The sequence below is a fragment of the Engystomops pustulosus genome, chromosome 1, assembly GCF_040894005.1.
Source record: "Engystomops pustulosus chromosome 1, aEngPut4.maternal, whole genome shotgun sequence".
In the NCBI taxonomy this organism is placed as follows: domain Eukaryota; kingdom Metazoa; phylum Chordata; class Amphibia; order Anura; family Leptodactylidae; genus Engystomops; species Engystomops pustulosus.
In genome coordinates this window covers 242,145,324-242,158,988 of record NC_092411.1, presented here as the reverse complement: position 1 = coordinate 242,158,988, position 13,665 = coordinate 242,145,324, and the positions used below count along the sequence as shown (strand labels likewise).

Genomic DNA, 13,665 nt, shown 5'->3' with positions numbered 1-13,665 from the left:
AATTTGCACAAGCTCATCGAAATTGGACAGTAGAAGATTGGAAAAACGTTGCCTGGTCTGATGAGTCTCAATTTCTGCTGCAACATTCGGATGGTAGGGTCAGAATTTGGCGTCAACAACATGAAAGCATGGATCCATCCTGCCTTGTTTCAACGGTTCAGGCTGGTGGTGTCATGGTGTGGGGAATATTTTCTTGGCACTCTTTGGGCCCCTTGGTACCAATTGAGCATCGTTGCAATGCCACAGCCTACCTGAGTATTGTTGCTGACCATGTCCATCCCTTTATGACCACAATGTACCCAACATCTGATGGCTACTTTCAGCAGGATAATGCGCCATGTCATAAAGCTAGAATCATCTCAGACTGGTTTCTTGAACATGACAATGAGTTCACTGTACTCAAATGGCCTCCACAGTCACCAGATCTCAATCCAATAGAGCATCTTTGGGATGTGGTGGAGCGGGAGATTCGCATCATGGATGTGCAGCCGACAAATCTGTGACAACTGTGTGATGCCATCATGTCAATATGGACCAAAATCTCTGAGGAATGCTTTTAGCACCTTGTTGAATCTATGCCACGAAGAATTGAGGCAGTTCTGAAGGCAAAAGGGGGTCCAACCCGTTACTAGCATGGTGTACCTAATAAAGTGGCCGGTGAGTGTACAGTCTACAGTCTAATATGTGAAAAACTTGTGTGGGACCATTACAAAAGACAAAAAGACCGACCACCTATGATTTCAGACCAATTGCCCTAACCTCCCACATGATGAAAACATAAATAAAAAATCACAATGTTTTATCTCAACAAAGCTGTAAGAGGGAGCCTGGATCCTCTACAATTTACATATAATGTTAAAAGAGGTGTTGATGATGCCTTACTGTTCCTGCCTTACTGGCCTTACTTATTCTCACTTAGAACACAATGGTACCTCAGTAGCACTTTCAATACCATAGATACTATTCTAATAAGGGAAAATAGGAACAGTCTAAACATAGAGGTGGGTTTACGTTTACCTTTTTTCATACCTATTCATACCTCTCGGACCTCTGCTGCTTAAGAAATTCGGGATAGGGATGATAAAAACTACATGGAAGTTATTAACAACTTAATTGAAAGAAGAGAAAGCAACAACCTTATCGGTATACGTATTACGTGTATAACAAAATTTAAATAAAAAACAGAAATGATCATCGACTTGAAGAGAAATAAAATAGACTTGGAACCAAGATCCAAGAAAGGGCCGCTTAATGTGTCCACACCTACAAGTACCTTGGTGTCCTAGACGACAAAATGGAATGGACAGCCCACAGTGACATTGGGGCACATTTACTTACCCGTCCCGTTGCCACCGCCGATCCGGAATGTCCGACAAAGATTCGGAGTGCTGATCTTGCGACACAATTTGGTTTTTAAAATCTGCGTTTTGTCTGAATCAGGCGGGTTGTCCGACGGTCACGCCCCCCGATTTGTGTTGCGTGAACACATGCAGGATATCAAGCAACACATGCAGGATATCAGGTCCACAATCTTAGTGAATCGTGGCATAGTGCACGCAGTGTAGGTGCACACTATTCAAGGCTAGACGACAGGTCCTTCAAATGTAAGAAAAAGAAAAAAGTAGCAGAAAATGCCAATACATTTCAAGGATGTTGTATTTTCATGCAGCTGAATAGATGGGAACTTTTTCAATTTAATTATTATTATTATTTATTTATATATATTACATGGTGCTGTACAATAAGACAAAACTGGTGCAAGTACAAAATTCTAAACTACAGTGATGAGGAGGCAAGTAGGAGGAGGACCCTGCCCATGAGGGCTCATTCAGTTATTTCAGATTAAAACTTTTTTTTAATCCTCAGACTTTTTTAAACATTTTATTGCATTTGACTTGTAAGAGTGGTGACAAAGTAACCTTGTAACGGAAGGCCACAACTCTGTCTCTCCCTGGGTATATATATGTACATAATTATATGAGCAATAGGTGGCTTGTATACCAGGCATGACCTTCGCTTTCGTAAGCAGCGTGACCTCTTATAAACACATAATCCAACCGTCAAGGGCAACTCTTAATGCCAAATATTGAGTATGCAGCTATTTTAAGATAGTTTGCAGTCATCAGTGCAGGATATGGAAGTCATAGCTGTGATGTTGTATCACTATATAACCTTTACGATTAAACTAAAGAAATACTTGGACAGATTTTACCATAACACAGGCATATTTCTCCAGTTTAATAGAGTTCCTTTAGAAGTCATTTGCACTTCAAATTTATTATAGTGGCTTTGACAGCCTAATGAATGTGATGAATGCACATGAGGTGTTAACGTCTGCAGTGAATATGTGACATTTAAGTTAAATGTTGCATAAAATTGGAAGAATTTGGCGCAACTAGTTTCTACTTTTTTCCTGCTCCACTGTGGAATTGGAGGCCACTTGCAACTTTTTGTAAAGTCACACTTCAAAAATCTTCCTTTGATGTCTTGATTAACATGATGCCTCCAGAGTAAGTTGTGTGAAGTGATAAGTGGAGTGGGTTGGCAATAGGTCCCAAAAAATGACAAATCAACAAATGTAAGACATTTTGAATACAGAAAACTGATGTAACTTAAGTGTAACATTCTCTTACTGGGTCCATAGAAACTGAAATTGTTTTTAAACACAATTCTATAAAAAGGTTCAATGTTTTATTCTTAATAGCTATCAGAATGGTGTTCTTTCACTGTATTCCTTTTATATCAGAATTGATATGGCAATTAATCCAACCAAGATCAATATGTTAAAGGAAACCTACCATGAGGAATCTATTATCAGAAGTAGATCTGATGGCAGATTCCTCCTGCCTGCCTCTGCCCTAATCTGTAATTTAATAATTCTTGTTGTTAAAAAACTTTATTTTAGTAATATGTAAATGAACTGCAGAGGTTACTGGGGCGTGGAGTAGCCTTAGCTCCCAGTGCCCAGCCAGGCTAGTACACACCCCAGTAGCCTCTGCAGTTAATTTACATATTACTAAAATAAAGTTTTTAATAAGTTAGATACCAGGATTATTAAATTACAGATTGGGGCAGAGGCAGGCAAGAGGAATCTACCATCAGATTTACTTATGATAGTAGAATTCCTGTCACAGGTTTTCTTTAATGGAGTTTGTATGTTCCTAATGTGTACACGTAGTAAAGTTATCCCCTGAATACAAGTTCTCATTTAATGATTAAGTACATTGATGATTGGTGACAGCTTCTTTTATATCCCGCTGGTTCGCTGTGGCTGGTAAGCATGTGCAGTAGTGCACATCTCCATGATTGTACAGGCCTGAAGAACAAAGTGGATGTGTCAAAAACAGTGAAAGTCATGAAATCTGAGCCCATAAGAAAATGGTGCTTTTTTCAACTTCACCAGTTTGAATTTTATTAAAAATGGGATATTTAAGTGTCACTACTTCTCCATCAGGCACAGAGTTTCATAACAAGTTCTAATTGAGGTGACTGCAGCACGTCTGGTTTTTGGGATTGGTTTTTGTAGTGCATCTCGAAATTGCACCCCTGAAAAAATACCCCAGTTACATACAACAAAATGTCTACAGTTATATTACACACTGTATGCCTAAATATTGTGCCATCCAAATATAAAATAACCTCTGGGACCCACATTGTACATTAAATGTGGGTCCCACATTTAAACTGCAACCCCATTTATTAAAGATGCTGAATTTCAGTGATTCCACTGTTATACAGTGCCTCCCTCATGAATTTATATTCTCTTCTGCTATACAGTACCCCCATAAAACTATCTACAGCACCCTCCTTTATATACAACCCCCTCTCTGTCGGCTCTTGTGCAGCGGTTTCTGTGTTGAGATGCAGGTTGCCTAATGATGTCTTTGTTAGGGCAATGGCGCACACATAAATCTCTCTTCTGCACCACTCTTCTCTGCTTCTCTGCTCTCTATGCCATTCAGTTTGGGGCACAAGTCTATAAAAATGGTGCCCTGGACCTGGAGGGGGTACAAGAAAGAAACACAAAAATTATAAGAGGTATGGAGGGTCTCAGTTATAAGGAAAGATGAAAATGATTCAATTGATTTCATCTCAAAAGGTAAATTAATTTGCATAAATATGTGAATGGTCCAAAAAAACATATGGTGGAAAGTTGTTCCTGATTAAATGAAATCAAAAGACAAGGCAGACACTGTCTATGTCTGGAAAACCAAGGAGGTGACAGGGCTTTTTTTTACAATGAGCACTGTCAATCTGTGGAATAGCCTGCCTCAGGCACTGGTCATGGCAGGGACAGAAGAGAGCCTCAAGAAAGGTATAGATGCCTTTTTACATTAAAATAACATTGACGGTTATGTTGTAACATAGATTTGTTCCCCTTATATCCCTTCTTCATGCAACCCCTTCCTTTCCTTGGTTGAACTTGATGGACAAGTGTCTTTTTTCAACTGTATTAAGAATATAACTATGTAAATATTTTCGAACTCAGAGAAGATTCAGGACTCCATGTATGTTTTAACGCGAAACTTTTTTATATAATAATGTTGTTGTCAGTAAAAGTACTTCTCCATTGGAGACCTTTTTGTTCTCATTTTTCTTTTAAGGATACTAGGAGAATAAGATCCAGATGGCTTGTTGTTTCTAATAACTGTGAGGATCTCTTATCCCTCTGTTCCATCTGGAGACCATTCAATACTCTATACTGCTCTGACAGTCGGGGACTCATCTCTCTCACAGCTTTAATGGTTGTGTTTCCCCAATGTTTTTGACTTATTAAAACAAGATAGTGTAAAATAACACTTTTATCAGATTTTTTTTCTTTAATTTTTTTGTTTATGGCTGTCATCTTGCTTGAGCTTCTGCTAACACTATTCATTGATATACCATACTTTTTAGCAACCTCAGGGCCATGTACATAGGGGATGCAGGTAAGCTCTGACATCATCATCATCCTCATTAGTATCGCAGAGAGTAATCAGAGCTCTGTTATAACAAGATGTGCATCTGTGTGACATCACATGACCAGGGACAGATTATCATCTACTGGAAGTAAACAAGAAGATTCCGACAGAATGACAGCAAGCAGAGATCTAGAAAACCTTCTGTGTCACCTCTTCTATATTGTAAGCGCTTGCATACAGAGCCCTCTTTACTATTATTTTATCTGACCCTGTTATCACTCTGTAATGTCTTATTTTGTTTGTTTTTTCATTCCTTGAAGTACTACAGATTATGCTAAAGATGCTTTTTTTGCCAGAAAATCTCCCCCTCCAAGCCAGTCTCCTGGTTTTTTCCAACCTGCAAATTGGTTTAGGCGTGTAGGGGCGGGGAGCAGGAGACTATAGCAGATAACTCTAAACTGGGCCAACCTGACAGAGATTACGCCCGTATTTACTAAGAAGCAGGAGCCTCTTAGTAAATTCCAGTGCCGAAGGGTTGGTGGGGTAAATTTTATCACTGTCATTTAAAACACCAGTCTTGAAGGGGTATTCTAGGAATAAGCACAATTCATATACAAATTGATCCTTGAAATATAAGCTAATATGTATTTAGTTGTTATTTAAAATTTAGCTCCCTTTAGCAGAAAAATGTTATGGACATACACTATGATGGAGAATTAAAATGTTACTGGCCCATTAATCAGTCCATTGATTTTCTCCACACGGAGCAGATACAGAACACAAGAGGGCCGCTGTTTACATGTCCACATCACATGTCCTGCACCTGCCTGGGGAGGTCATGTGATCATCACTATGTTTGGCTGTAGTCGGTTGGTTGCAGTGCATCCAGTATGGGCAGTGTTGTGATGAGACGCCATCTCAGTGCGGTAATGTGCAGTGATGGCAGTTACACATCATTACTAGCCAGACATCATCACTGGGAGCAGAGCATAAGAGGCAGGAGGAGTTATTGAGAGCTAAGGATCATGGGACTTCTTGGAGGCCATCTAGGTGATAACTCTGCTTACTTTCGAAAGCCCATAATATTTTGTGAATCATAAAAGCAAACTATTTCAGCTCCATTTTGTTACTAATGACATTGAGTTTTATTATATTCATTTATTTATAGAATATATATATATATATATATATATATATATATATATATATATATATATATATGTAAAATATTAAAATATGCCAGATGATGATTAAAGACTGCTATGATGCATTTTATACACTGCACGGGAATCGGCTCATCTGTGTCTCACTTAGAAGCATCAACAGTCTCATATAGGGCTTGAAAGAGAAAAGCGGATCTGTACTAATGTGCAGTATATAAAGCTCTTGGTGCATGATAGTAACTTACAACTTAGCTCTATTTGTCCTTGTGTCTCTCTTCTATTACTTACAGTCGCATGAGTGCAATCCATTTGTTCTAGCAATGTAAATGTGTACGAAATTTCATAGCGAATGTCAATTTATTAACGGTGGAAGGAGGGGAAGAAATCTATTTCTCTGAAGATATACTACAAATAATTTCTAGATGATAACTTCTGATTAAATATGCCATCAAGGTAGAATTGTACTGACCCCTGCCGCTTGTCTCCTTCCCCTCTCGCTCGCTTTTGTAGAGGTCACATTACTATAATAGTTGTGCAGCTGGCAAGGAGAGCGGCCAACATTGCCACATTTTTTAAATTGATATACTTACTAGGACTGAAGGCAATGGTATGAGAGAAACGTAAGGGAAAATGCTGATCATGATCACTTGTCCTCCAGTGCGTCATCAGAACATGTCCTTCAGCACTTCCGTAGTTTGCTGAGTCACAAAGGCCAAAGGAGATCGAGCATTGTCAGCTGCTTCCTCCCAGATCAAGCTTCTAGACAAAATAATCTAAAAGATGAAGACACTGGCTGGCATAACACTAAGTGGAAAATGAGTAAGACCCTTATGAATAATAGACATTTTGTCAATCCAAATTTACTGCTATTAAAGGATTTATAGTATTGCATATCATCTTCCAGATGATCTCTGTTCATCCTCTGTCACGCACAAAAAAATACTATTCTTCCATATCTGTTGCAAGATGGTATGTACATCTCAATAACACCATTGCGGGACTCAAGAATTAACAATAGTAACAATAATTATATTGGAGTTAACAAAGGAGATAAAACAATATCTATCAGTTGTAAATCCATAAACAACACCTAAAGAATACCCCATTCCTTTAAATTATGACATGTTGTGTCCCATTACAATATACTTTATACCCATGTACCCACATTTTTATAGCTGTATTACTTGTATTCCCAATCCTTTACACCTTTATACTTTATATGCCCTCTCTCCTCTAGACAAAAAAACTCTCTTTCATTCCTTTATTACTTGCCTGTGCCTCCCGTCAAATACATCAGGACACCCTTCTAAATAACCGCTACCAGTGTGTTGTCAAGCACCCAAACATCATCCATATCATGTTCATTTCTGGCCCATTATCATCCAGAATAACAACTTTAAAGTCAGATGTAAACTGGTTGTATAAAGTCACCAAGGTAGAGAACTCTTCAATGAAGTCCTTTCTCATAATGAACCATTTGCTAAAGTTTACAGTTCTACGTATAAGGACATAATAAACTACTCTTCACTAGTGATGAGTGAATCCATTGAAATTCAGGTTCTGCTGAGCCCAAATGTAAAAAAGCTGTCCTCAACCAGTACCACTCGCAGATCACGTGTGTTAACTGTCACCAAAGTCACCAGTGAGATGTAAAACACCTACAGCCGCACGTTGGCTCTAAGCACAGCATGTCACCATTTTGGGGAGGGTCGTTGTTCCTGATGATACTCTGCCCCACTGGCCATTTAAAGAGGCCATTGTTTCCCCCTCCACATTCACCATTTCCTTCGATAGGTCGCAATTTCCTGACATAATTTCCAACTCATTATAAAATCATAGAGATGCACAACATATTCCCCTGTAGGGAGTGGTACAGTGCCACACATCTGTGGCACCGTATCGCTCCTCGTGCCTTTTTCCGCTTATGTACGTCCGTACATACATCCTCTGCACTGTCGTTTGGATGTAGCCTAATTGTTTACTGTATTATATACCAGACAACTGCCAATAACCAGCATTTAACCCGTCAGGTTCTGTAGTTGATCCCAAGTGCATCACTAAACCAGCAATGACACATCATCTTCCATTGTTCTTTCCAGTTGGGAGTTTTGCCATAGAGTGAATGCATTATTTCTATAAGTGTACCCTATTAATCAAATGTGTTAGGGATCTTGTTTAAAGAGCTCTTCTATCGTAAACGGAGTTGTCCAGGCTTAACAAAATCTAGATAACCATATAGAAAACCAAAAAAGTTATCCTAAACTACTCTGTCACACATACTCCCATTGTAGCAAAGTGGGCAAATGTCAGTGCCCAGCCCCGATATGTTTACAGATGCAGGTGCTCTCACATCTGGGTGTACAGTAAAACATCAGATTCAAGGCTGTAGCAGGCGTGCAGCACTAGACGGGTCAGCGTAACCTGCCTCTGTAAACACGGCATGGCACTGAAGGGCGGTACCACAGTACAATGGGAGAGATGGAGGAGGTAAGGATAACATTTTTGTTGTTTTTACCGACCCAGGACAGTTACCGTATCTAGATTTCGTTAAGGCTGGACAACCCCTTTAAAGTCTATGATGTTATATTTAATGAGTTTTTAGACACTAAAATGAGTTGATGTTATTGTGCTGATTTGTTATTTTGTAACTGTATTTGGGTTTTTGGAGGAAAAATTTTAAATGGCATAAAATAGACAAAACGTTCCAGTTTTGTGTCCTAGTGTCTGGTCCTGCCATAGAGTACTGCCATTTATTTGTAACATGTAAATTGATTTTGATGTAAATATAAAAGTTTCTTTTTAATTAAGCTGAAATAGGATCCTTCTGAAGATCACTTTTGCAAATAGGTCGGACAGCATCCACAGGCCATTGCGAGGTAACAGTTTGTATATACAGGCAGTCCCCGGGTTATGTACAAGATAGGTTCCATAGGTTTGTTCTTAAGTTGAATTTGTATGTAAGTCAAAACTGTATATTTTATAATTGTAACTCCAGACAAAAAATTTTTTAGCCCCAGTGACAATTGGAGTTTCAAAATTTTGGGCTGTAATGGGACCAAGGATTATCAATAAAACTTCATTACAGACACTTTACAGCTGATCATTGCAATCTGGGACTTTAGTAAAGCATCCACAGAGCTTCACCAGACTTCTCGGTGGGCAGAGGGGCCAATCGTTAACTAGGGGTTGTCTGTAAGTAGGGTGTTCTTAAGTAGGGGACTGCCTGTACTGTACTCTAACAAAAATGTATAGGTAAAATTAGTGTACAAATAATGAAAGAGCAGACTAGCAAATAGTACAAGTATGATTATTTTTTTATTCTCAATTTATATAATGAAAGTAATGAGACAGCTTTTCGCATGATAGAGCATTTTATTGCATAAAAGCATTCTAAAATACATGGCAGCACTTGATAAAAATAATGATCAAAACAACTTAAAAATCTCCACATTGATCCAAATAGAAAGTGAACATTTAAGTCTATGAAGACAAGTCAATATTAACCTGCCAAAATCTTGACAATATAGAATAACATCTTTTCCCAAATAAGGCAAAAAGACACAAAACATAACATCAACAACTTAAACACTCAGTCCGACAGCAGGGATTCTAGAGTTTAAATGCAAGAAAAGCAAATTCTGAGCACTAATGATAAAGACCTGACATGATTAAAAAAAAAAAAAGACAGAGGACAACCATTCTCCATGATCGACATGATTGTAGTCTATTTACACAGTATTGTCTGATTGTTACATGTAAACAGTTATTACTAGTAAGATCCTTGGCAATGTATTGGCATGCAGTCCAAAATCTCCTGTCTCTCGCACCTACAGTATATTGAAGATGGTTTTCATTGCAGCTTTCCATAGCTGCAAAAATCTGATTCCTGTATTTCAAGTATCTATGTAAAATATGTCCAAGCAGATAAAGTGCAAAGTCTGAAAAGTTTATATAAGCAGTGGTTAGGCCTCTGTGGAAAGAAAAACATCATATATACAGTCAATACATTTCAACAATCAGTGTTGTAGTGTTTAGATATTCCTTTTCGTGAAACATTGATAACAATACACATAAGAAAATAATTGTTCTTCCAGTCCCAGATTCCTACTTTGTCTCAAGTGCAGAGTAGTTATCTAGATTATACTTTGGTTAATGTAAATTTAGTATAAATACTCATGGCTTAGCGTTAGACCAGCATTTTGTTCAGTACATTCTACTGGTTTGATACAGGACAGTTCACACATATAATATTCTGAACACACACACAGATGTAGCCCTTGTAGCTTACACATTGACAATGGCTAAATAGTTCAATGGCGCTAATGGAAGAAGAATCACAGTGTCCTTAAGGAATACACCTCGACACATAGATAGTGTACATCTGTGTTTGTGTCCATAGTTGTGTATAAATAACTAAATGTATGAATATAGAACTATATGAAGTTAAATATACATTTCAATTTTTGTATAATAATAGTAAACTGATAAATTCATAACTATAACACAGAAATTAGATATACAGACATCTATTAACGTGCCCTGAATCCTTTATTGGAGGTATAGTATTGCATCATGATAGATTGGTTTACTGGCTGTTCATGCCAAGGGACACTTTGTAAAACTTTAGATTTCTAAAATATTTGTTAAATGAGAACTCCTAGAAAATATATTAGAAAAAGTCAACATGACCTTCTGTGTGCTTAATATATTTTCATTTAAACTTTTGAAAAAATTGAGTATTGCCTCAGGTACGATAGACTTTTTACTACTTGGAGTAAAAAGGCGATCTATGTGTAAGTGTACAGGCAAACCCTGACTTAAGAACGCCCGACATACAGATGACTCCTAGTTAGGCCCCTTCTACACTCGCAAATGTGATGCGATTAACTCGCATCACACTCGCAACATGTGCTTCTCAGATCGCACGTCCCGAATGCTGATAACCGTAACTGAACTCAGCATGTCAGTTCAGTTCCTGTTTGCAGCGTTCGGACCGACCGAGCTGAGAAGCACACGTTGCGAGTGTGATACGAGTTCATTGCATCACACTCACGAGTGTAGAAGGGGCCTTACAGGCGGACATCTTTGACCACTGTGCCCCCAGGTAGTTTCACTAAACTTTGGCCCCAGGTTGCAATGATAAACATATCAATTATCAAAGTTGTCTCCAATAAGGCTTTATTGTTAATCCTTGTTCCCTTGACAATCGAAAATTTTCAAAATCCAAAAATATTTGGCTGGAACTACAATTATAGAACATATCTTGTTTGTAACCCAGGGAGTGACTGTATTTATCTGTTTTAATATACTGTATTGCAAAACGTTTCTGACCAGTGATAGATTAGTCTAGACACAGACATTCTCTTAGGACTGCTTTGGTTCTACATTACCCTAAAGTAATGTAAAGTATGCACTTGTTGTTCAGTCCCCATATATTTTTCTCTACACTAATTAGACCAGTAAGTCTGAACAGGTATAGTCGGTATGGAAAGTATTCAGACCCCTTTAAATTTTTCACTCAAAAAACACAAATGTTTCATTGTAGCCAATTAGTAAAGTCAAAAAAGTTCTTTTTTTGCTCATTAATGTACACTCTGCACCCCATCAGGAAGGAAAACAAACAGAAATGTAGACAATGAAGTAGAACCATCTCAAGCATGTGAGTTGTCACAGTAAAGGGTCTTAATACTTGGCTGCAAAGAAACAAAGAGTGAAAAAATTGAAAGGAGTCTGAATAATTTCCATATCCACTGTATATTTTATAATTGTAGCTCCAATCAAAATGTTCTTTTCCCAATGACAATTGGATTTTCAAAAAATTTTTTCTATCAGGGGAACAAGGACTATCAATTAAACTTAATTCCAGACACCTTACAGTTTAAGTTCAGTGTAAAGTTTTGGTAAATACTTGCATTTCCCTTTAAATAATTTTAGAGGTACTTTTCTTTGCATTAACATTCACAGAAATGTATGAATAAACTAAAATTGAGAGTCACTTTGTAGGGGAATGAGGATGATCATTGCACACAATGCCATTATCCAAGTAACACTGACAGTGACAGACTTCATAAGGACAGGCCCATACGAGGTTAGATAAGTCCGGTCCTTGATTAAAATAATGTGGAGTTCCCATTTAATAATATTTATATGCACATGTACAATCCAAGTTTAGGCTGCTTTCAGCCAGGCGTAGCATATGTTCGGCTACAGAAGGGGAGGGGGGAGTGCTCCTCTCTTTACCCCTCCCCTCTCCATAGCTAGACATGCTGCCAGGCCATACATACTGCAACAGATAGAGCATGATCTATCTTTTTTCAGGTGACGGCACAGTACAGTGACACTGTACTGTACCACGCTTTAGCGGACGATGACTGCCATTTCACGCTTATGTGTGAAAGGGGCATTATACCGAGTCAACCTTGACTTGATTGTTGTTTGTTAACATTGGTGATGGTTTGCTTTTTATCTTCTCCACTCCATCATTAGAACTTTCTTGAAAGAATATCTTTGCAGTACAAATAGATATGATTATCCTCTTGTATTCTCTCCTGAAGTTCTGGTTCAGGAGACCATAGATGATAGCGTTAAGGCAACTGTTGAAATATGCCATGTAATAACTGCCGACAAACAACCATTCTGGGATCCTAGGTAAAATTGTGTCTGGGTTCACAGCAACAGCCAAGCCGATGAAGTTCAAAGGAGCCCAGCAGACTGCAAATAACACAAATACCACAAACATTGTCAAAAAGTTTCTGAAGTCATGAGGTTTCAGCTTGGGCTTGTTGTCTGGTTTCACCCTTCGTCTCACTTGAATAACCAAGATCCATATACGTAAGTAGCAAAAAGTCACTATGGTTATTGGGAGTATAAAATGGAAAAACACCACTGCTATGGTGTATGCCGAACTAACAGACTGTGAAAATGTACAGGAGTAGATCCGAGGATCATATTGTAATGATCCAACAAATAAATTTGGCACAATGGCAATGAACGTTAGCACCCAAATTAGAATTACGTAGAATAATGAATTTTTGTCACTGTACAACTTGTCATATTTGAGGCTATGACAAATGTAGCAATATCGGTTGATTGCGACCCCAGCAATGTTGAATATAGATCCTATTACGCTTATTCCCATCAAGAATCCACTAATTTGGCAATGCAGATATCCAAGATTCCATCCTTTTCGAAATATTGATGTCACTACCAAGGGATATGGGTAAATGGCCACCACCAAATCTGCCACAGCTAGGCTCACGACAAATATATTTCCTGGAAAAGAAAGAAAATGTACACTTAGAAAAATATCAAGACATAAGTTATCATAATAAGAAGAAACAGAAGAAGAATTTCAATATCAGATCTTGGTAAGAATCTCCATAATTTACGTGATTTACAAAGTATTTTTGATAAAATATTCTAACTTTATAGACACCCGTATTCCGTCTCAATTTATCAAACAGTTCAATAATTCTTCATAATGGGATTTTAATTGTCTTATTATTTTCCCCTGTTGGGCTACAGAGAATAAGTTACGGTAATCTATACAAAAGGCATTACCTTTTGCAAATATTTCTGGTTTTGCCAAAGCATTGGCTGAT

At 38.0% G+C, this 13,665-nt stretch overlaps 1 protein-coding gene across 1 annotated transcript in view; it reads right to left on the bottom strand.

Moving 5' to 3' along the window:
• Positions 1 to 9,426: 9,426 nt before the first annotated feature.
• The window catches only part of MTNR1A (melatonin receptor 1A), a 109,029-nt gene continuing 104,790 nt past the window's right edge, over positions 9,427 to 13,665 (bottom strand). Inside the window, exon 2 of the mRNA XM_072122591.1 lies at positions 9,427 to 13,336. Coding sequence (XP_071978692.1) covers positions 12,468 to 13,336 — 869 coding nt within the window. The 3' untranslated portion in view covers positions 9,427 to 12,467. The remainder of the gene's footprint in view (positions 13,337 to 13,665) is intronic.